Source organism: Ammodytes marinus (assembly GCF_949987685.1).
Source record: "Ammodytes marinus genome assembly, chromosome: 18".
Lineage (NCBI taxonomy): Eukaryota > Metazoa > Chordata > Actinopteri > Uranoscopiformes > Ammodytidae > Ammodytes > Ammodytes marinus.
This window is the reverse complement of record NC_137222.1, coordinates 14450118-14475422: the sequence shown is the minus strand read 5'-3', so window position 1 is coordinate 14475422 and position 25305 is coordinate 14450118. Positions and strand designations below refer to the sequence as shown.

General features: G+C 41.7%; 1 protein-coding gene across 1 annotated transcript in view; it reads left to right on the top strand.

Annotated features, from left to right (window-relative positions):
* Window positions 1–24405, top strand: part of bcr (BCR activator of RhoGEF and GTPase) — a gene marked incomplete at both ends in the record, with an annotated part of 82142 nt that extends 57737 nt beyond the window's left edge. Inside the window, 19 exons of the mRNA XM_080046153.1 lie at window positions 2090–2197; window positions 4164–4224; window positions 4341–4393; window positions 4899–5039; window positions 12658–12779; window positions 13619–13784; window positions 14273–14392; window positions 15067–15142; window positions 15280–15384; window positions 15884–15958; window positions 16304–16401; window positions 17275–17406; window positions 19986–20045; window positions 20373–20482; window positions 21094–21233; window positions 21941–22075; window positions 22519–22624; window positions 23600–23762; window positions 24316–24405. Coding sequence (XP_079902279.1) covers window positions 2090–2197; window positions 4164–4224; window positions 4341–4393; window positions 4899–5039; window positions 12658–12779; window positions 13619–13784; window positions 14273–14392; window positions 15067–15142; window positions 15280–15384; window positions 15884–15958; window positions 16304–16401; window positions 17275–17406; window positions 19986–20045; window positions 20373–20482; window positions 21094–21233; window positions 21941–22075; window positions 22519–22624; window positions 23600–23762; window positions 24316–24405 — 2061 coding nt within the window. The remainder of the gene's footprint in view (window positions 1–2089; window positions 2198–4163; window positions 4225–4340; window positions 4394–4898; window positions 5040–12657; window positions 12780–13618; window positions 13785–14272; window positions 14393–15066; window positions 15143–15279; window positions 15385–15883; window positions 15959–16303; window positions 16402–17274; window positions 17407–19985; window positions 20046–20372; window positions 20483–21093; window positions 21234–21940; window positions 22076–22518; window positions 22625–23599; window positions 23763–24315) is intronic.
* Window positions 24406–25305: the final 900 nt, after the last annotated feature.

Genomic DNA, 25305 nt, shown 5'->3' with positions numbered 1-25305 from the left:
CACGGGACAAATCCCAAACTGAGAAATCACCAAACACCCAAACAGTTCCTTTCATCACCCAAAGCCATTTTTCTGCTCTTGATACTGTAGCTGACTGAGGCCGAGCGCTTGGTATTAGCCTTCACGGCCGTTGTGTGTGGATGTGGCTGGCAGACATTGGCTTGCTCTCTGTTCTCTCCACAGTCAAACACTGTCACGCTCTGTATGGCCTCCGCCGCGCCGCAGATTGTGTGGCCCAGGGCACGACACAGGATTGCAGGATTGTGAAAATTGCTTTGCTCCTCGCCTATACCTCCATTTCTTTTTACTTCCTGTCCTAATGTGTGGGTGTAGCCTATTGTATGTGCACACAAACACTATGGATCCCATTTTGGATCCAATTTTTGTGCCTGAAATTCACCAGTGTGCATTTTGAAAAACACAAATAGGGAAAAATCATTTGTTCACAATTGAGAATGCTCCTGTAAGAATTTAATCTCAGAAAGCCTCAATGACGGCTTAGATCACAGCATGTGAAGAAGGTCAGGGTCATGCCTAAAAATGGGATGTAGGGCGATGAACAAGACGAGAATAGTTGACTTACATACTTTTAGTCATTCTTTATTCTTCTTAGAGAGGTTTTCAAAAATCTTAGTATGAAGTGCTTCACACGAGTCAACAACTTAAGAACCAATAACAACAATAAGTAAATAAAGCACAAAATGCTGTGAGAGATTTGATAATCTGGCTAAATGTTGGCTTGTTTACAACCTGTCTGATCATCTGAGCCCTCATTTCTTGTCAAGTCAAAATGTTGCTGTATTCCCACTTCCCGGATGTCTGTGATGAGTTCCTACAAACACTTCTACATTTCTACCACACCAGATTGATGAATTGATGAGCGAGAGTTACGAACGCAAGACCCAAGTTGGAATGAACCTTAATTACCCTTTTAAACCTGCTCTCTTGAAAGGACAGAAGACATTTGGCCAAATGACTGAAGCCCCACACATGCTTATATGGGGCCAAAAGGTCTGAAGTATAGCAATTAGCTGTGTCATGAAGAGCTTTAAAACTCATGCCATGATTCATTCACTCGGGTTAGATTATTTTGGATGTCGGCCTATTTGGTATTCCATTCAGAAGTGTGTGAGTGTGTTTGCGCTTGTGTGTGTGTGTGTGTGTGTGTGTGCGTGTGTGTGTGTGTGTGTGTGTGTGTGTGTGTGCTCCTCTCGACAAAGCCCTTATCCACTGTACTCTTCCCCTCCTTTTGCTTTTGTTCGGTGGGAATTGATTGTCCTTTTGTTCGCCAGCAGAGATGGATCGCAGCGCTGGCGGGAATCGCTTGGCGGAGTTTTATTCAGCCATCCAGCTTCCTAAATGTGCTTTCATAGCCTCTGTTACACCAATCATTAATTACTCAACCCCGGCACAGTGTGCAGGGTCCCCACTGGTTGCCACGGCGACGGGCCTCGCCTGTGAGGTTACGTGCCTCTAGTATTTGTGACGGTGATCGGTGTCCTTTCCCCTTTGCTGGTTGTTCAGTGCCACTCTCTGCAAGTGACATACTGTATACAGCTGACTGCACTGAATCTCCTGCCTCAAAGATGATACGTTTCACTATTGCAATGGAGCATTTTTCAAGGTTGCACTGAGGTGGACTTTACGTTTGTCTATTTGTGAAGCGATAGTGACAGTTACCTTTATCTAATTTACTGTTTCTTTAACACTTGGGATCAATAAAGACTTATGATGGACAACTAGTATTATGTTTGGAGCAGCAGCAAGGTTGTAAGTTTGTATGAAGTGGCAGAATGAAGTGGTGTAAGTTGAGAGAAGGGGACTGTTGAGTGTGTTCAGATGTGTCTTGAGTTTCTGAGGGAAAGTCTTGTCTTGTGGCTTTCATTTCCTCCGCTGTCTTCAAAATGAGCTGTTGTGTTCTGAAAGCACAGGGAAATCCATGTCGTCTTAGATTTAAAAGGGATGGATTTCAGTCAAGGCAATCTCTCACGAATCACAACCACTGACGAATATAACAGCAGCATGTGTAATCTGTCCCTTACAATGTGAGCTTCACATCTCCTCATCTGCTTTTCTTTCTGTCCATCAGGCCAGTCAGCTGGGAGTGTACCGAGCGTTTGTGGACAACTATGAGCTGGCTGTGGAGACGGCGGAGAAGTGCTGCCAGGCCAACACACAGTTTGCTGAAATCTCTGAGGTAAGAAGAGAGAGAGAAAGAAAGAGAGAGAGAGAGGAACGAATGGATAACAACGTTTTTTGAAAGCGTTACTGTACATGTGTGAAAAAAAAAAACTAACAGTTACCGGTTGGGCTTCCATGTCAACACTGTGGCATGGGGGTTTTGAAGCTGTGATCTCTCAGTTGTGGGATCATTTTACCACCGTGTCGAATCAGTCAGTCCAGCACTTTACACCCTGCATACCAGAAGATTATCCAATTGGGAGTTTCACAAGTGGTTTCCTTTCGGATCTAGTTTTGTGTTTGAAAGTTAGATCAAAGTAAGTAAAGTTGTTGATTTATCACAGGAGTGTTGGATTTTCACCAACCATAAACTGCATTGTTCACTGAACTCCCATAAGTTCTGCCTAATATACTACTGGCGAAATCCTCCTCCAGAGTTACATAGTCACACAAAAATCAGGTTATTAGGGAAATGACAGTTTCTGATAGGGGTTGTATAGAAAGAGCATATTCCACAACTGCTTTAACAGTTTTACCCCTGATGCGCTGTACTCTAAGTAGGTCTCCAATTATTCACCCACGCAGCCTATATCAGTTGCCTTGCATATCAATGTAAATGTCCTGCTGAATATTTCTGCACATATGGAGCCAGAGGCAGTTTTGTGTGTTCCACCCATGTGTGGTTTTCTTTTTCTTTTCTTCTCTCAGTAAGATGTGTACAGCAGAACAATGCAAATAATTATTGTTAGGTTTTTTCTGTAGTTTTAACTTGGCCTCACTCACTGACCGGGAAAATATGAGCTCAGTATCTCCAACGCAGACTGGCAATGAGTCCCGAAAGCGTAATAAATCTTCTGCATTTATCTTCTCCCCAAAGGCATGTTTCCAACAGCTTCGAGTGCTCGGAAACAATTTCTTTCATCGCAGTCAAACTAGATTTGAAAACACTTATTCTCAAGCCGCAAATCTAGTTTTGGAGGCTTATATAACAAACCAAACCTTGGTTTAATAAAAACTAGTGATCTGGGTTTCCCCCCCGACAGCATTATGTTCAGTCAACCTAACAAGGTTGGGAATTGTGGAAGTTCAAACAGTATTACAGCTCCCTTTTTCTGTTTCGCCCAGCAGCACGAGAAATGGCTTCAGATGGGGCCATTAAAGAGAATGTTTCATCACCTTGAACATTACTCATGGGGGGTGGGGGGGTATTTAAACTACAGTTTTCAAACTAAGCAAATGTGAAGCTTGTGAGTCTAGTATTGAACTGCATGTTCTACGGTCCGAACATGCTCTTTTCTGTACATTTTTCCTCCAATATTTTCCAAACATGTGGCAGGTTTTACTACACAATCAGTCTTCGTCTATGTTTGATGAGGTCCACCAGTTAGCGCTGAAGCTGGTGTCTATACATGCGGGATGAGGAATTCATCATGGAGGGGTTGTTAATGGCCTTAGTAATGATGCATGACTCTGAACCATCTGAGCTCAACATGGTGTGGTGGGGGTTGGAAAAGCTGCTGAGGTTGGCATACTAAATGTTAGAAGTGGATGTCCTCTGTGTTCGCTATGTTTTCATATCAAATTAAAGGTGGAGTCAACGATTCTGGAGAATTTTTGTTATCAAAAACAATTTGTCAAAATCAGTAAATGTTTCCTAATATGCTACCTGTACATACTGTGTGTGCGCCGAAGTAAAAGCCAGTGTTAGTTCATAGCCTAGGCTCTGTAAACTGGCATGTTGCTAGCTAAGGTGGGTCCCCTTTCTTTACATACCCTTTGTTTACATACAGAGCCTAGGATGTGTATTAACACTGGATTTTTACAGCGCACACACAGTATGGAAAGGATCAAGACGAGATATTCACTGATTTGACAAAAAAGTGATTTTGTCAACTAGCAAATTGCTGACTCCTACTTTAACCTAACCAGACCTTACTTTAAAAAAAAAGCATATTTTAAACCTACCTTTTGTCTCCAAACAGAACCTGAAGGTGAGGAGCCCCAAGGACTCCAAGGACCAAACAGCCAAGAATTCTCTAGAGGGTAAGTCATCAAATTATTTAATTCTACTGAGGCATTAATATAGATCATACATTTAAAAACGTACACACATGATGTTAAAACAAATCCTTCCTTTTTTTCTCATTTTTCATGTACAGCTTTGCTATATAAACCGGTGGACAGAGTGACTCGCAGCACATTGGTACTTCACGTGAGTAAGAGTGAGCGTTGAAGCGGTGACACATCTTGATACATCACAATCCTATTCTTTTGCAGTTTAGTTATTGCCTCTGTTGCTCACCAATTAACCCCAGACACAACCTGCAGTGTGTGTGCCAGCATTGTCAGATTATAACATGTAATTGTTTAAATGTCAGGTATTTCTTACAAAAATCCGCTTTGACACCATATCTATACAAAACAATCTTCATCAGTGGCCAACCCCAGTTATACAATCATTTACAATGAACTGTTCGTATGAAGGACTTCAGTTTATTTCATATGAAAAAGTAATAGCCTATACATACTTTATTCAGCAGTGGTGCATTTGACTGAACTGAATGGAGTGCACTTGAGTAACCATTGGGTAATGGTTTCTGAACTGTAGAATGCTTGTCATGTGTGTTAACATAGACGTGAGTATGTCACATTCTCCTACATGGACCCTTTTGCTCTTTTGAAAGTAAATATATCTCCTATCTACCGCTGCCCTCCAGGACTTGTTAAAACATACGCCCACCAGCCACCCGGACCACCCGCTCCTACAGGACGCCTTGCGGATCTCCCAGAACTTCCTATCCAGCATCAACGAAGAGTCCACACCACGACGCCAGTCTATGACGGTCAAGAAGGGAGAGGTGAGATTTATGAAGAATAGAGTAGCATTCTCTATGGCCCTCTCTTTGCTCGAACAGCTCATTGACAGTCTGATACAGTATGTCACTTGCCTCAATGTAATACACCCTAATTAACCTGATTAAAACAAAATAGTTAAGGGTTTACTAACAGACCTCTGAGTAAAGCAGCTGACAGAACCTTGTCTGTACTGTGCCGTTGTGGGTTACAGTGTCTATATTACATGACAACATGACCACGAACTGGAGAAAGTAACCACACATCAATTTCTTATGACTGCCCCTTTAAACTATTTGACTGCTATCTGAATTTGCAGCTTTGAACCCAACGTTTGCACCATTAAGGAGGCAGCTGGAACGAGACAGCAGGAAATTCTATTGTTGTATTTAAGAAAAACATATATATATAGTGTATATATTACGGCTAAAATAAGTGGTCTATTTCTTCCACTTCGTCTCTACTGACAGGTCATAGGAAATATGCAGACGATAGTAATTTTTTCATTAGATTTACTCTTCCACCTCGGCATGATGATGTCATGCCCCCCTCCCTGGAAATGACCTTGAAGTCCTTGCCCAATGAGTGCACAGGGGCCTCCAATCTGCAGCCTAAAGCAGAGCCGTATGTCCTTATATGGTCATAACAGGGTTGCCAAATTGAGGGTGTTTTCTCTGTGTCTCTCTTGTGGCTTCCAATCCCTTTAGTCTCCCCTCACTCAAACGAACACAGGCGCATGCGCACACACACACACACACACACACACACACACACACACACACACACACGTCCAATCTACCCCCCACTGTCGCTCTATACCCCGGAGATGCCTTGACGCACATGAATGGATGCCCCTTGATTGATAGCTCGCGTGACACTGCCGTATACGTAAATGCCTTGTAATGAGCCACTGGTCCGCTCTGACTGGCAGATTCCCAGTTAATTATTCATAAGTGGAGGGAGGGAACGTACGAGCGAAAAGGGCCGCACCAGCTCCTCCCAATGCTCACAGGGGGGTCATTACCGCACCCCTTTCCACACCACACACACACACACACACACACACACACACACACTTTCCTGCTTTCTGTTCCGTTCGCTTGCTCTCTTTCTCTCGCTCTTGTTTGCCTTTGAACACACACACACACACACACACACATGCACACACACACACATGCACACACACACACATGCACACACACACACGCACACACACACACACACACACACACACACACACACACACACACACACACACACACACACACACACACACACACATACTCACTCACACACACATACTCACTCACACACACACGTCCCCTCCCATCCCCGCAGGTCCCAGTCCATCCAGACCTCCACACCAGTCATCAAATATTAATCAAAGATACTTGAAAGCAGCGGATGGAAATCGATGGGTCTCATTATATCATACCTCAGAGTATCGAAAATGCCTGAGGTTTTCATGCCTGTTTTCCCACCAACAACACTGCAGCCTATAACTGGCTTTGGTCATCACAAGAATGCCGTTACATAGAAACTTGAGAAGCTGATCTCTTGCATTAAGTGAGGAGGACTGTGCTCAAAAAGCTAATGTCCCTCTATTCTCTATACTAGTAGAGATTGTGCGATTGTAATGCGATTATAAATTAATATCTTAAATTACGATCAATGTTGATAACTTTCCCAAGAAAGGACCCAGGCCTTTGATGGGGCTAATGCGTTTAACTTAGTGAAGTAGTTACCCTAGTTATCCTTTGTTCATGTGATGTCAACACAAATTGGATGACTGCAGGATTTGTCTAGCGAAAAGGGCACTCATCTAATTAGATTTTACGTTGCCAGCCTCGTTGGCTGATAGCGATACTGGGTTCACATGTTTGAGTGTTTGTTTAGCACTAGTTTTTTCGCTTAAGCTGTTGTTTGGCTGCTCAAAGTGCTTTGTAATAGCCATTCAAACTGTGAGAAATGTCAGAGGAAGGCTGCGTCTGTAAACACTAGTGTGGCGGTGCTTTTTCATTCAGTTATCATGTAAATGTGTAGGGAATCATGGCAACAACAACATATGTTTTTAATACTAAGTCTTAAGTCCAATCATTTAGTTAAAGGTGAAGTCAGCGATTCTAGAGAAGGCTTGTTGACAAAATCACAAAATAAAATCCAGTGTATATACACAGCCTAGGCTCTGTAAATGGGCATGTTGCTAGCTGCCATTGGCCCCCTTGTTAACATTCCCAGTTGTTAACAGATCCTAGGCTGTGCATTAACACATAATTTTTATTCGGCGCGCACACAGTACGTACAGACCGTGAGGAGATAAAAATGAGAAAAAAATGCTTTTGAAAACAAGCATTCTCCAGCATTGCTTTATCCACCTTTTTAACTTTACTCTTAGCAACCCCATTTTATTACCATTAATTTTGTTACGTTTACGATTAGCAAGAAGAAGAAGACAAGGGATAGAATAGTAAAGAGGCCACAGTGCTCATTTTATGATCTGACCTGAAATGTCGAAGAATGAAGGGAGCGCTTACCCTCCATGAGTACACACTAGCGAGTGAGAGTAACCTGTGGTTTGTTCAGTGGAGGCATGCAGGAGCAAAGCAGCACAAGCGGCCCCCAGAGGCCCCCCTCCGACCACACAAGGGGAGGGGACAAACACAAGCCTCTTGATTAAAATGCAAATGATGGCACAGCCCAAATCTCAATAGCCACCTCCTCGCTCCGCTCTGTTTGCCTGTGGGAACGCTACGCTCCTGAAGCCTACCCTCCTCTGTCATCACACACAAACACGTTCCCCGGCCGTATGCACACAATGCAGCCAAACACACACACACACAGGCGCAGCAGCAGAGATGCCCCTTCAAGCGTGTATTCTAAATATAAACACGGATCTCTTGTAAATTCATGCCATTACTCGCGTACACGCTCTCAGCAGCGAGGCTCAACCCCCGGGAGATGGTCAATATTTAATCTGGGTTCTGTGCTGTCAGCGGACCCTGCCTCACGTTCGCTCTTGTTTCTATAGTGGTGTTTCAAGAGCCCCGGACAGCTATTATGAGAAATGGGGGAAAGTCACATTTTATCCTACTGGCATGCGTTCAGTGTTATAAAAATGTCATCTGATGCCATGAGACAGTTGGTTTGGTTAAGGCTGTCTTTTTGTTCCTATAGTAGCAGAGCGAAAGGAGGAGCGGCATAAAGATATTTTTAACTTCATCAGATTACTGATGTAGGAATGAGCCATAACTGGAATATGGGGCCAAAGTTAAAACCATAGACCTTAATTAAATGAGAAAAAAGTGTATATACAGGCATTTGGTCAAACCCTTCAATCAGAGGCTAAATAGTAAAACTATTAAATGTTTCACTTATTTTATTAGAAAACAACCATTATCAAAAACCATCATTATCTGTCATTTCTGAAATGAAAAAAAGACACAATACATAAAATGTTAAACAGCTGCTTGTGTGTCACAGCGCTGTAGTGGCCCGTTTTGCTTTATCCCTCCACACGATTCCCGTTCACTCCCACACAGTTAGAATTCTGTAAATCCCTTATCTAGCTGTTATCCCTCCCTGTATTTTATTTGATCTCCTTATCATGAGATCAGTGGCGGTGAGGATTAGCACTGAGGCCTGATGGGCAACGTAGTTTGTCAGTGGGGCATTTTCGAGTCCAAGTCTATCACCCCGAATGTCAGGACAAAAAACCTGTGTAAAACAATTTTGATGACATTTCAATAGAATCTACTGTAACATGAGTCAGTGTTGGTAGTTTTGGTCAATTTGGGGTCTACTTTCTGCGTAGTAATCCAATTTAATCTACTGTTGTACTCCCTGTTCAATAATCCAATCAATCATTAAATCCAGTCCGAGGATTAACTGCTGACTCGTCTTGATTATCACAAGAGCTTTGAGTTTGTCGTATAACAAAGCTACAGTTAGCTAAGATTCAAAGCTGCTTTGTGATATACACCGAGAACTAATTTATTTGCCTTAGTTTTTTTTGCCAGCCTTAGAAAGAAACTAATTAAAGGGTACCTTCATTCCACTCTAGATTTGGGAGGAAAAGGAGGCTAAAAACATATAGCTGCAGGGGCCTCTGTGGGCTGAGAGGTATACTGTTAAATCCACTCCACCTCTGACCCCACCCCACATTATACTGTGGTGAGGTGTGGTTTGTCCTAACTCTTACCACAACCAACTGTGATGTGGAGTGGTATCATTGTGCCACATTACATCACCGCTGCACAGGGTGTAGAAAAACATGCAGTCACCACTAGTTGTCATGGTTAGACTGGACACAGTTACTCTCTGAAAAGAAAGTTAGATGAGCAGAATACAAACAGAAGAAATAAGTAATTACACAAATGTATAGAAATGAAAAAAACTGGACTAGCCTACAAGAGTCTAATATACAGCAGTAGTGAAAATCTGAAAAGTAGAGGATGTGGTGTTGGGTTTTAGTGAAATGTCTCAGCCATTGAAATTTGGAACAGATATCGATGGTATCCACTCGCATGAGAAAGGTTTCATGCTTCCACTGTAAAATATCTAAACCTTTCCAGTACTGTACTACTTCAAGACAAAATGCAAAGCTAATCAGTTTTTATCATAAGCCTTGTGCTCGATAGAAAATGTTAGCACGCTAAAATGTTAAACTAAGATTGTGACAACATTCCAGTTACTAAACGTTAACATGTTAATATTTGCATCATGAGCATGTAACAGTAGCATGCTGTTGTTTGCATTTAGCTCAAAGCTCTGCTGTGCCTAAAAGTACATCCTGACAGAGCTGTTATCATGACGGTGGACTCTTAGACTTGTTCACTATGTTTCCATGTTTTACATATTCACTTTTAATCCCTATATATATATATACGTATATATATGTTTATATATATGTAATTGCCAATGGATTAAATGCCCTTTTAACCTTAAATCTGTGATTATATTAAAGCGCCCAATTGGCACAGCAGATCATACTGACTGTGCTGCACGCCGATGGTCCTTTGGTGCTTTTAACATGCATGTGTATTAAGCTCCAATATTCATCATCCCTTCAGTTAATGTTTTAGTAAAGCAATATGCCAAAGCTTAGCGAAGCAGTGTTGCCCAATGCCTCGTTCACAGTACTGTACAGTAGGCTACTGGTCCTAAATATAGACTGATTTGACAGCATGTAGATTGACAGAAGTAAGGCAAGATGGAGCCTTGTTTCATATTCTTGTTGGGAAAAAAATAGCCTCAGGGGGATAACATTAGGTGTGGAATGACTTTAATAGTGTACCATTCATGTGGCATCAAAGTCATAAAAAATAAATGATGGAGATTGAATTGACATGTAGGCCTACAGTAAACACTTACCATATACTTATTACAATGACCAAGTCAACACATCTTGGTGTGTGTCTTACTACACAAACTGGATCCGGAAATTATTTTAGGACCACAGGTAAGAGCTGAATGAGATGTGGTGTGTGTGTGTGTGTGTGCGTGTGCGTGTGCGTGCGTGCGGTCCCCCAGTTGACAGACTAGAGAAAAATGTCGGGTAGACAGAAAGCAACTCACATGGAAGCTATCCATCAAGGGCCGTCATTATTGCAGGCTTCATTATCTAACTGCTAATGAATAATTACGTCCACGAGTGGGAATTAGACTTCTATTAGATCCTTATTGCAGGGTTTTAGAACATGATTGTAATCTGCGGCAGGATCTTTGTGTGTGTGTGTGTGTGTGTGTGTGTGTGTGTGTGTGTGTATCTACGGTACAGTATGAAACTGCGGCATGACGTATTCCATCGGGAGCTGCTCTGTCTCTCTCTCTCATTTCTCCTTCTTGCAATCTCCTGTGCCTCATTCTCTTGCAGCCATTTGTCTTTCAATTTTCTCTGACACCATCTCCCTTTCATGCAGTCTTTTGTCACCATCTCCATCATACACAAGCATTAAAAACAGTGAGTGCCACAGCATGTTCCATCCCCGTTGCCAGCAGGCAGATGTCCGGATAGGATTTTTTTTTTTAAAGCACATGAACCTCTCCTACAAAAGCATCACCTCCACTTCAGTGTGCTCTGGCGGTGACTGTTAACCGCGTGTGGTCATGATGGAGAAGGGGGGATGGGCACAGAGATGAAAATCAGGAAGAGATTGGCTCTGAACAACCGTGATGTCATTCATTATGGCCTCGCTGCCAGAGCACTGTAAGGTTGGTTAGGTTTGGAGCGATGGTGGCCCTGAAACAGCATGGAAATGACGAGTAGGAATATGGTTGTTTATGAAACAGTATAGAAAATATGCAGTTTATGGCATATCTTGGTGGGCAAACCTGCTTTCTGATTTGCTTGGTATGGAGACTAGCAATGGATGGACTGTAAAATTGCATATGCCTGTATATTGGTTATGTTAAAGAACCGTTAACTGACATTTGTCTTGTCATTTTGTTTCTTTATTTAAAACAAAAACGGACCTCAAGTGTTGACAGCTATCTGTGAAAACATTGGGTGATTACCTCAAATGAACAGGTGCAATCAAGCTAAATATGCAAGGCAAAGTGGGTGAAACTGGCAGAATTATGAACATTGAACACCTTTTCAAATGGCAAAACACGAATTATTGACCAATTGAAGAAAAAAAATGTTTCCACATGAATTATAAATTGGGAAATCAGAAGATTGAAAGCAAGGGCAAAAATGTACTAGCATGTGTGTTCACCATGGCCCACCTGCTCTGTCTGCCCGCTGAGATCAAGTACTACATTTCATTTTATTCTCTCATGTAAACCTCTCTGGCTTCACTGTTATAATTCCCACACCGCAAGTAAAAACCATAAAAACCGAGGTCATGAACATGTGAAAAGGGACCTTTTTACTATTGAGTTGTGGTTTGACATTTGTCTGCTGCTGCCTCTTTTTTTCGACCATTCTCGTAAACGTGGGTTTCTTATTTTGAAAAAGGACATCACTGCCCCCATTTGGCAAACGGCAGTATTACACAACTCATTACATAGTCTGACATCAGTGATAAGTCCCGGAGCTAAAAAAAAATAAAAAACACACATACTTCCCTTTCCCTCTGCTATACGTCATTCATTCTGCTGTGTCCTGGAAATTGATGATTATACCTTAGTATGACAATCAATGCAATGTAAATCACAAACTGCTCCACACTTTTGGGTACTAATTTGGGATAACATGGAACACAGTGGAGGCATGCAGGAGCCACTTTGTCATTTGGTCGGAAGAGAGGAGAAGGGATAAAGCTTTTAGATGTACCGTATCCCCAATACGAAGGCTTTGCATACTAACCCTTTCCCGTCCACACATTGTGATAGGTTACTATGGCTTACAGAAATGGACTGATCATAAAGACTACTATACACAAAAAAAATCGTATGTATCAGTCAAGTCAAGTTTCAATGCATATTGTGCACCAGCCAATCACTTTAGAACAACCGACACCAAAATTATTATATTTTTTTTTCATGAGACAGTTCGTTAACATGCCTCTAATACTGAGCTTTTGAAATTTGAAATGTCAACTGCTGAGTTAATATGGACAGCCAAGGCTCTGTGTCACTGACCTAACCATTGGCTGTTTGTTGAATCTGTTGTTGCCATAGAGCCGGCAGCTTCTGAGGGACAGCTTCATGGTGGAGTTGGTGGAGGGAGCCCGGAAGCTACGGCACGTCTTTCTCTTCACTGACCTGCTGCTCTGTGCCAAGCTGAAGAAGCAGATCGGAGGGTAGGAGAAACGCCTGTTTATTTGTTTGGATCCCCATTGATTTCAGCATAAGCTTGAAGATATTCCTCCCGGGGTCCTGCAGTTTACATTGTGACAATACAATCTACAAAATGACATCAGTCGCATATGACATTACACCACATTGCAGAAACACTGCACAACTTGCATCTCATTTACAGTATAACATAAAGTCAAAGAGTAAATAAATGCTCCTGTTCTGTTCGTTTCGTGGATTATGCTTTTTCTTTGCAGCGTAAAATGACTGCACCATTATAGCTGATTATAAATGCATAATAATACATATATTTCCAACTAATGTTGTGTAAGATCTTTTAACCAACTTATGACCAACTTATTAACCGACTCTACAGAGAATTGGTATTGGTTACTGAAGATTTTCTTTAAATACATTGAGTTTTTTGTATTTTTTTAATTATTTGGGAGTATCAACTCACACATTGCACTGTATATTACTGAATGTTGAGTTGATATTGTTTTTAATTTAAGTCAAATAAATCAACCTCCAACTGCAAATTGTATGGTGTGTATCTCCAAATAAAGAATAGTTTTGTACAAAGTAAAAGGAGTGTTTAGTTGTTACGACATTCCCTAAGAAAACCATTAGTGAATACATTAATCTCACAAAGTGATAGCAGCATTGAAATCCACAAAGAAAATATACTCAGGAGGTAACAAGCAACCAGCAGCAGCAGTGGTTGTTTATTTTGTGCTGGTCGTTTAGATTTATTCTGGGGCATTATTCTAGAATCTATGTCATAAATCTTACAACCATCTTCCCCCCCCCCCCCCTCTCTCTCCTCCTCCTCTTCCCACTGCAGTAAAAACCAAGTGTACGACAGCAAGTGGTACATCCCCCTGACAGAGCTGAGCTTCCAGGGCCCTGAGGAGACCGAGCCGCTCACCGTGCCCCAAGTCCCTGATGAAGAGCTGGATGCCATGAGGGTCAAGATCTCACACCTCCGCAGTGAGATCCAGAGGGAGAAGGTAAAGCATGGAAAAAACACACACTGTTTGGGGTGGAAGGATGGCCTAAAGGAAAGAGGGGGCCACAACTAGTAACCATGAAGTCGCTGGTTCGTTCCCCGGCACCGGACAAGAGGGTGTCAGTTGTAAAACTAGTGGTGGCTGGTATTACATCTACGGTGTCCACCATCTCTAGTCCTTGAGCAAGACACTTTACCCACAAAACTGCTCCAGGGGCGCTGTACTGTCTGTGGCTGAAAAAGGCGAATTTCAATGTGCCTCGTGTAAATTGACTAATAAAGATAACTTAAATTGACACACGCACACAAAATCTGTCCAGGAAAAAAATTATTGGAAAAAAAGACGTCTGTTTTTCAGATCAACAGCAGTGAACTCTTTAGCTCTTTGTCATCTGGAACATTTTTGGAACAGTTGAAACATTTCTGAACAATGTATGTGAGGCAATGGAGGCAATGTTTAATTTGTTTGTTCCTCTGTGATTTCTCCAGAGAGCCAACAAGGGTTCAAAAGTCATCGACCGACTGAGGAAGAAGCTGTCTGAACAATTGTCTCTGCTCCTGCTCACGTCTCCCAGCCTGCCCCTCAGAGTCTACAACAAGAACGGCAAGGTGATGACACGCTCCCTCTATAGCTGGCCCTGTTTCTACACTCTTTTTTTTCTTCTTCTTTTTTTTCCATGACCCTTCTCATACTGCTCCCTGTACGCTCCACATTTCATCTGTTCTTCTCATTTTACTGCTCTTTGGTCCAGCACACTATATAACCCCTTGCCGATCTTCGTAAAAAAAGTCACATGCTTTGCTTTCACTGTTTCTTTATCAGATGACTGCATGATAAACTTTTAGATCATATCCTTTTCCTTCTTCATTTTGCCTCTCCACAGATTAAAGGTGGATTCAGCCATTCTGGAGAATGCTTGTAATCAAAATCCCTTTTTGTTCAAATCTGTGAATAACTCCTCACAATCTGCTTACCTGAAAATGCTTACCTAAAATCCAGTGTTATTACATAGCCAAGGATCTGTAAACTGGCATGTTTGCTAGCTACTGTGAGACCCCTTTGTTTACATAACCTTTGTTTGAATACCAGTTTACAGAGCCTAGGCTGTGTTTACAACACTTTTTCTCTTCAGCGCACACACATTACGTATAGGTAGCAGCAGATGTGAGGAGATATTCACTGATTTTGACAAAGGGATTTGGACAACAAGCATTCTCCACTATCGCTGACTCCAAATTTAACTGGTGATGAATAAAAGGGCATTTGTTTTTGTGTTTTTTAGTGCTACAGTTTCCTGATTGCGTCTGACTATGAGCGTGCAGAATGGAGGGAGACAATGAAGGAACAGCAGAAGAAATGTAAGTGTCCCTCCCCCAACAATGATCAGAACAAGATCTGGTGATCACGTGTACATAAGCAACTATACCACAGATCCAAGAAAGTCATGACGAATCAATAAAAACTAATATATCCTACTATCTACTTCCCTTTTTAGGTGTTAAAACTTCCTCCTTGACGTCAATGGAGCTGCAGATGTTGACCAGCTCATGTGTCAAACTGCAGACGGTCCACCACATTCCACTGAGCATCATTAAAGAAGGTGAGCTGCTCAATTTTGGATTTGAAAGTAGTTGATGATTCAAATAAAGTCCTCCTTATCATACTCGTTATCTCATCCACATTCAGACTTTTTATTATGATTCATTATTGTGAGTAAGATGGGTAAAAAGTACCCCAAATTTAAGCACATGTATCATCCTGTGGAGAGCTGTTCTTAGTCCTTCCTTCCATGTCTGATTCTGCTCCAAAACAAACAGAGATTTGCATGTTTTTCTAACCCCTCCTCGGCCATCTTTCCTTTTTTCCTCTCTCTCTCTCTCTCCCCTCTCTCTCTCTCTCTCTCCTCTCTCTCCTCTCTCTCTTCTCTCTCTCTCTCTCTCCTCTCTCTCTTCTCTCTCTCTCTCTCTCTCTCTTCTCTCTCTCTCTCTCTCCTCTCTCTCTCTCTCCCCCTCTCTCTCTCCTCTCTCTCCTCTCTCTCTTCTCTCTCTCTCTCTCTCTCTCTCTCTCTCTGTCTCTCTGCTGGCTGACTGTTTTTCCAGAGGATGAATCCCCCGGTCTCAACGGGTTCCTGAATGTAATCGTCCATTCTGCCTCCGGCCTCAAACAGAGCTTGAGTGAGTCACTCACCTTTAGCCTCCATGCAAAGACATTAAAACAGCATTTTACAAGCTTTTCTGTAATGGTTTCCCACAGACTTTACCTTCTATTTTAGGTAAAACGTTCAAGTTTTTATAGGGCTTTACGTTGTTGATATGTAGGTCTTCTCCTGCTAGTTTGGTATATCTACTGAGATGCATAACACCTGCACTGAAATCTGTGTTTGAAACGTTTAGACAAATTAAATGTGATTCATTCTAATTTGTTTCTAGGGATAACATTTCACATTTTGTATATCAGTTCACAAACGCTTCAGCAGCCATTTCAATGTCAGTTATGTTCAACCATCTCCTCTCTGTCAGATCTCTACTGCACATTGGAGGTGGATTCCTTAGGCTTCTTTTCAAGTAAAGCCAAGACGAGAGTGTATCGATACACTACTGAACCCAAATGGAACGAGGTAAGAACACCTGTGCCGTGTATTCATGTAACAATAAGTATTCCCAGTTGGAGTTTGCATTATAAGGGGGTAAATTACAACATTTTACTGAATCAAACACAACCTAGTAATGTCCGGGTTGCCTTCCCAAGTTAAAAAGGTGACATTTCTACATGCAGAACATTTGTAAGATAAAATATATGAGTTAATCATGCTCAACAAAAGAAATAGATGAAGACATTTCCCATTTTGCACAGTTTGCGCTGCATGGCATGTATCTGACATCTGGCCTTATAATCAGTTATCTGTTGATCTCTGAAACAAGATTTCCAACTTAACCCACAAAGAGCATTTGTAGCCCCCGCAAAAACAAAACAACCCCCCCACACACACACACACACACACACACACTCACCACATGCATACTGTATATACTACCGGATTATATACACAAACGTTAGTGTGTTAACTTAATGAGACAGCTGGATGTTGGAGGTCAGCGCTACAGAAGGAATCTGCAGCACTTTATTTATTTTTTTCCCCATCGTGGACCCAACGACTCTTTGAGGATTTTGCTCAGCAAAGGGGAAATAACATCAGCTAATGAGGGGCTGCTGGTGATGACTCACATCTGTCCAAATGCTAAGTGAACCAAGGCAGCATGGGCCTCACAACGATGTGCAAACCATATGTAGTGGAGCGCTCTGTCGCTGTGCGTAATTACAGGGCACGTTGGTCAGCTGTGGTGGGATGTAGAGTATGGATTCATATGGTGGTTTAATCTCTCTGCTCCTCATTATCTCTGTGGTTCTTATTGTCATTTCCTGTGCCAAATTCCCCCCCTGCAATTATTGTAAAAGTATTTTTTTTCTCTCTTTTTCTTCCCTTTTTAAGGAGTTTGAGATCGACCTGGAGGGCTCGCAGACCCTGAGGCTGCTCTGCTACGAGAAGTGTTACAACAAGACCCAGCAGAACAAAGAGGATGGAGACAGCACAGACCGCATCATGGGGAAAGGACAGATCCCGGTATGACATGACGTCAACCCTCCCTCCCTCCCCCTTTTTCTGCAGACCCTACATGACTCATTAGTGATAGGCAGTTATGTCACCACCACCAACGCCACCACAAAGCATGGAATCTGTAGTATTGGCCAGGGAATACCAAAAAAAAGAATTGGCTGATCGGATGAATTATCCTATTATGTAATGGATGGTTTAGGGGTTGGTTAAATCGAAAGAAAATTGCTGTTTGGGGCATGCCATTTTTTTATGGAATGACACAAACCTTACATTTTCATTGTGCTGCCAGCAGGTTTAGCTGTTTGAAACACTGAAACATTAGTCGCAGTCTGGGGGGGCTCTAAATGATTATTGAGTAACAGCAATGCTTCACATGAGGAAATCACATCAATTTACTTTAGAGGAGTGAAATGGCCCAAATCCTGATGCTGCACACAACACAGACATTGTGTCCCCCTAACTGTCTGGCCAATGAGACTGACGTAATCCCATGCAGGTTGTTAAGAGATAGTGGAAGTGATAAGGTTGTCAAGACGACGGCAGCACTGCTGGATAATGCCAAGTGTCACTCAGGGCATCAATGGAGACAAAGCAAAAAGCAAAAATCTCGGTCTCTTACTCCTTCACCCACAGCAGGGTGTGTGTGTGTGTGTGTGTGTGTGTGTGTGTGTGTGTGTGTGTGTGTGTGTGTGACAGAAAAAAAACGTGTGACACCTCACAGAAAATGTTTTAACTGTTCTTCACACTGAATTTGTATCAGCGCTACTCGGTTCTAATCAGCCAGTATCCTGGACGGCTCACATTGCCGCAGCCATCTACAGTATACCAGGACAAATCTCATTGTTGCTTGTTGTCTGCCTAGCTGTGAGTTAGACAGTCACATACTCCACCTAGTGGCTCCTCCGGTAAGCCTGGCACATAATCACTTCTGGACAGATGATGTCATCCCAAAACAAGCCTCACAGAGCTGTGAGAAAGAAGCTCAGCAAGAATCTCAAAAATCCAGGGGCAAGAAACAGTCGCTCTGGCATTCAGCAGAAGCCTTAGTGGCTAATCAACCCCACAGATCACTGTTATATGTTATTATGAAATAAAATAACCTTTGAGTCATAGTGGCTCGAAGTGGCTGGAAGAAAAATATACATCCCACGTGTTGGCAATCTGCCATGTACCTGCCTAAAGAGTCAACTTTTTTATTACATTCTTGCTTCATATACATAGGAATGTTCTGTCCTATATGTCTGTAAGTGCATGGCAAGTAGCCATACAAACACAATAACAAAGAGCATAGAAGGATGTCTTACCAAAGGCTGCAACACCCTTATACCGAAACCTAATCATAATCTAGAATGCCATTTTAGCCATGTATTTCTATATTTATTCATTACCTTAACCAAACTGTTTTGAATCTTGCAAAATGTGCTGCACATTTTCATTTTCTTATTAGATGTGCTCCATACATTTAAAAGAAAGAAGATGATAGTTTACACTAGTCCCTTTCTTAATTTAAACATATTTTTGATACTTTAGGAATAAAATTACATTTTGACTATACAGTATATTGTACATTAAATGCCTAACCACTTGCATACATGTGCAGTGTTCAGGTCTGAATGAGCTGGTTAAATAATTTCTCTCTCTTTTTCGGCTGTGTTTTCTACACTGTCTCAACCCACGCTGTCGGCTTCATGTTGTCTTTTAATACGGTGTAGTTTTACAGTTCTGTGATTCACTGGGAAAGGATATGTTGTTAAACAGCATGGGCTTCGCTAAACCTTTGACCTGCTAAAGGATGTCGAAAATCAAATGGTATTTGTCGGCCATAAACTTGATCTTTTGAAAACATTTTTATCCAAAAGCAAAACAAAAAAAAAAGAGTAGCTCTTCCGGTTTTCTTTTTTTTTTGTGGAACGTAATTCTTTGTAGGTAAGTGCACTCACAGCAGTGGGAGATTCAGTTATGAGAGACCTGATCCGGCTTCGCACGCAACCAGATGGTGCTTAGCCTAGGTAAACATACAACATACTTTATAATGTTTCTGTGTGTGTTCGTGTGTGTGTTCGTGTGTGTGTGTGTGTGTGTTCGTGTGTGTGTGTGTGTGTGTGTGTGTGTGTGTGTGCGTGCGCGCTTCCAGTTTTTTTTTATTGCCCCAGATGGCATGTCTATTCACATCTGCATGTTTATCATATTTACCAAAATACAGTAAAGGGATGTAACCTAACAACAAAACCACCTCTGAAAACATTCCACTGGGGCGGAGGGAAGATTTGCAGTGTTGATGCAATTACATCTTTATGTGCGGTCGTGTTGACAGTAGGTAGGACAACGGTATTCAAAGATAACTCAGTCTCAACATAAGCAAATAAATATGAAAATATTAATGTAGCTGCCGTGGTTACATGAGAAAATACTTAGACAAACAAACAAATAGGCAGTGCTGGATTAAGTATTCAGATCTCCTACTAACCTAAGGGTCCCACAATACATCAGCAGGGTCATGAGATGATTAATGGAGAGTGCAATTCAACTTTGAAAGGCCATTTCAATATTGAGTTAAAATATGTTTGTCATTGTCTTTCTCCCAGCTCGACCCTCAGACTCTTCAGGGCAAAGACTGGCAGAGGACAGTTATTCCCATGAACGGGGTGAGTGGATCATACTAATTATATCTTTTTTTTCATGCCTCCCTTCATTATTTAAAAAAAACACGTTGATATATTCGAGTGTTATCTATTATCTCAAAATACTCAGACCTTACTTTTATATTAGAGATGATAAGGGAAGTTAAACATTCTCTCCGGGATGTGGTCCAGGAGTTGTGAAGTCTTACATCTGGTTTAAACATTGCAGGGTTTCCTTGAACTATTGAACATGGATTTCAGGCTTGTGCATTTGGCCCCTTCACTCTGTAAACCTGGTTTGACCTTGTGTCCTCCCCTCCTATTTCTTTTTAAAAAACTTTTTTTTGTCAGATCGAGGTTAAACTTTCCATGAAGTTCACCAGCCGAGAGTTCAGCCTGAAGAGGATGCCCTCGCGGAAACCCATGGGCGTGTTCGGAATCAAGATCTCCACGGTGACCAAGTGAGTGGAGCGATCATTTGCTTGACACAGTTATTTATTTGTTTGTCCCTTAGGGCTGGATGCGAGGCCTCTAATTCTCTTAAGCATGTGCTGATCCTTTTTTTTTTTTTTTTCGTTACTTACTCATCAGAAATATCGTCGACAGTGGCACAATCTTTGTAGGCTCTGCATCCATGGTCTAGAAGATGAGTAGTCTGCAGTCCTAGTAGTAGCTCTGTGAGGCTGCACTGCTAAAGGCTAATAACAGCATTATGTTTAGCCGGTATAATGTATAAAAAATGTTCTTCTTATAACATTTGCATTGTCATATACAATGGACTGGTGTTACTGCTCAGCATCTTCAAAAGCAAAAATGAACAATGACTTAGTTTTCATACCTTCCAGGCAGCCTTTTGTTCACATTTCTACAGCGGTGTAGATAAGACATTTCATCAGAAGCATGAGCAGTCATCAAAACATTGCTAAACACAGCTGAGAGAGTTTGGTCCTTTTTCGTCTCGATAAGCAAACCATTGAGTGCCTCATCACTGTTATTCAGCATTATAATATTTAGAATGTGTTTTACTCCGATATAAGCCGCTATTTGTTGATGGTTGTTTGTCTGCATCCAGGCGAGAGCGCTCCAAGGTGCCCTACATTGTCCGGCAGTGCCTAGAGGAGATTGAGAGGAGGGGTATGGAGGAGGTGGGCATCTACCGAGTGTCGGGAGTGGCCACTGACATACAGGCCTTGAAGACCGCATTTGACACCAGTGAGTAAAGCCGTTAGCTATCTATACAGTAGCAAATGATTTATGATGGTTTTATTTAGTAAAGCTTTCTCGTAAAAAGCTTTAGCTAAGTTTAAACTGTCACGCATTTAAGTCTACTAAAAGTTTTTTTTAGTAGACTTGTTTGAAGCTAAATAACCTAAAAAAATAGTGGTAGTACTAAACAATTATATTGTACATGTACAATATTGACCATGCGTCTGCCAAAAATATGCATAATTCTTACCTTCTCTATCATGGTTATAATACTGTTACTTACTGCCATGCATTTCTAGGTGAGAAGGCTGTGAGGATTTTTTGACCAAAAACTGAAGGAAACCCTGCTTGTAATCTTTCTATTTCTGTTGATCAGGTGATCATTAACGTAGCTCTGTGTCCGACTGTGAGTTTGTTAACGTGAGGCATTTTTTTTTCTCTGACGTGAACAATTGGATTAACCAAATTCATGAACTAAACTCATCCCTCATTGAACCATGCAATTGCACTTTTGTGGGCGTGTCTTTTTTCGTGAATGTATCGTGTTTGGACTGTGTGTGTGTGTGTGTGTGTGTGTGTGTGTGCGTGTGAAGTTATTCAGCTGAAAAGACACAAGGATGCATGGCGACTACTGCTCGTGCTGAGGTGTTTCCCTCTGTTCTTGGTCATTGCACACACAGTCTTCATGTCGTTCTTGTCTCACTCCTATACAGATAACAAAGATGTGTCGGTGATGATGAGCGAGATGGACGTCAATGCCATCGCTGGGACCTTGAAGCTGTACTTCAGAGAGCTGCCAGAACCGCTCTTCACTGATGACCTCTACCCCAATTTCGCAGGCGGCATAAGTGAGTCACTAATATATATATATATATCGCACACAGTGAATTATCAGACTAATGAAGCTGCTGGAATTATCAGAGCGGCAGTTGATCCCAGTACTCGTCTATTTAGAGGTGTCCCCCACTAAGAAATGTACATAGTCGAATCTGATTGGTCGAATCTTGCCTATAGTCGACTTATAGGCAAATCATGCTTTTAGTTTTTTTTTCCTGCTCATTGATCATATATATTCTCAATACAACACCCCCATATAGTCAGTTTAGCATGATCCTTGTTTCGTCCCTTAATTTTAGGAGTATACAACTGTGAGAAGGTCAGTCGAATCGGGCTCCTTTTATCGAATGGTCGACTATTCAGGGTCACCCCTATGTCTATTTATTGTTGTTCTAGAAACAGTCATTTCATTTGCACGTTATGTAAAAAACTAATTTCCTTTTCTACTTTGCAGCTCTGTCTGACAGTGTTGCCAAAGAGAGCTGTATGTTGAACTTGCTGCTGTCGCTGCCAGAACCAAACCTGGTCACATTCCTTTTCCTTTTGGATCACTTAAAGAGGTAGGAACAAGTCAACGCACATACACACGCCCTGCATAATATGTTGAGAGGAAATCCAACTTGTTCACAACAACAGGCCACAAATATGCAGGAGCTGCATTCGGCTGTACTCGCACACACAAGCACATTTGTTCATTTTATATCCTAGCGTTCTCTCAGTGTTAATATCACGTAGACACCACACACTGTTTTCAAAGTGGTGTACCATGGTGTGCAGGATTCACCTTTCGTTCATTAATGCGGGACGTCCTTCAAATGCACCAGCAAAATGTCTTCTGGTTACCATGGTGATCTGGGATTACAGCAGTCGAGCGTTACGTGAGCACTAACATTGCAGGCACCTCTGTTTAAAAGCACTGCGTCAGTGAGTAATGGACGATGCAAGGTTATAGTAGGCCCTCGATTATCAAGAAAATGTGAACTTTGAATATACAGTGTAGCAAGAAGGAGGTTATTGTTAGTTATGAGATATTGTGAGAGGCCAAACTATGGATATTTCAATATTTGTTGGTAGGGACAGATGACGCCGGAGGTGAATTGGTTATATCCATCATCAATTAATCTGTTGGTTATTTTTTGTTGCTGATTCAAATAACTTTTTTTATTCGAGCAAAATACAAATGAATGAATATGACTTTTTGCCATTGTACATTGTCAATTCATAATTTCAGCGGCAGTAGAATCAATACATTGCACATGCTTTCTTTTCTTTCCTTTTTTCTGGATCTGGAAAATGCACATATTGCATAAATATTGTGTTCTATATTTTGTTATATCTTAGTGTTAGTATTCCAAATAGTAGGAGAAAAAAACAGTAACATTAAATGTTTTGAATGTTGAATCTAAATGACAGCGGTCCACACAGATCCACCACAAGACATCCAACCTTACCTAACAGTATACGTGGTTGTGTGTCCTCCTCTGTCCATGTCACCAATGGACTAATGTACCAATGGTTTGTCTTGCTCCCCTCAGGATTGCGGAGAAGGAGTGTGTCAACAAGATGTCGCTCCACAACCTGGCAACTGTGTTTGGCCCCACCTTGCTGAGGCCTTCGGAGAAAGACAGCAAGATCCCTACTAACCCCACCCAACCCATCAGTATGGGGGACAGCTGGTCCCTGGAGGTTATGGCACAGGTGAGCCACACACAATTCCTCTTATGACATTTTTATCTTTTGAGTTTTGAGAAGATTTTTCTTTTAAAGGGGAAAGGCTCTGCCAATCTCAAGCTTGGGGACACCAAAACCTAGGCTCTGTTCGAAATCCTATATTTTTTCATATTCTTCATACTGATCATAAAAATAATCAAGTTAGCATGCAGTAGACATACAATTGGGACATACAATACTTTTACTTATTCATTTGATCACAACATTGCAACTGGACCTTGCCTCTTGCTTATATATCCGTCGCATCCCTGGTTGTTTTCATACGGAGGCTCCGTCGATGTGACTTCACTTTTGGTGTGCTCTGGTTTGTGGGTCAGAATTGCCCAAATAGCATGCTGATTTCAACACCGGAAAATCTCAATAATCCGAATCTACAATTTAGTAGGCAGCTATCCGGGTTTTTTTAAGAATGCTGCATCCGACCATAAGAATTGGGACATCCTAAAAAATGTTCTACCTTACTTAATAGCAGGGAAGTGTTGGTATTGGAACCGCGGGACTAATTTCCATTTCCTTGCAGGTCCAGGTGTTGCTGTATTTCCTCCAGCTGGAGACGATTCCCACCCCGGACAGTAAACGACAGAGCATCCTCTTCTCCACTGAAGTATAGAGCTGACATTGACTCTGTAAAAAGAGACGGACAGTGGCTCAAAGTGAGCCTGTAGTAGTGCGCTTTTTGAATTGACTGACCAAGATTCCGAAAAAAAAAAAAAAGGATTGTCTCTGGCTACACCTGCCAGCCTCAAACACAAGAGGGCGCCATTGGACCTGGATGCTGGAGCTCAGAGGACCAACCATCGGCCATCCACGTATCTCCATTTAGTCTTTGAATCTTTACAGCTTTTGGACAGTTGTGGTTCACATATCAAGAAATGGTCAGTCCATAGGAAAACAAGACATGTCTTACTTCATTCTTGAATTAGCCAACACATCGGAACTTCCACTTACCTTTGTGCTGGGCCTTTTTTGTTCTCTATCTGTGTTTCTTTTTGTGACAATCATCAAATTATGTTTTTGCATCTCGAGCATTACTTCATGTCCTGCTGAGGAAAATCCTAACCGTGTCTTACATAATGTCAGCGCCTTGTTTTATGAGGAAACAAGAAGAAGAGACATTTCTGTGTTTGGTGGGAGTTACTAACGAACATCCAGAGCTGCCACGATACTGGCTTTTTTGTTGTTGTTGTTGTTGTTGTTGTCAAAAAGCCAACACCTGTTCTTTAAAGTGTTTACAGCGTAAACAAACCCCAGTTGGAGTCGTAGACAAATGCTAAAGCTTGAAAAAGGACCGTTAGAAAAAGAACGAACATCTTTTAACAGTACACTGCAATCCGACTGCCTTGCGTTTTTTTCCGACCACGCAGGCAATTTTTTTCTGTGTCGTTTGTGTCTCAAGGTAGTCATGGGCTTGAATATCCAGGAAGCAATATATTTTCTAACATAGGAATTTGTCTGTGTTCATATCTTTGCTGACGAAATGTCCTCCTTATTGTACAAAGGACATCTTGCC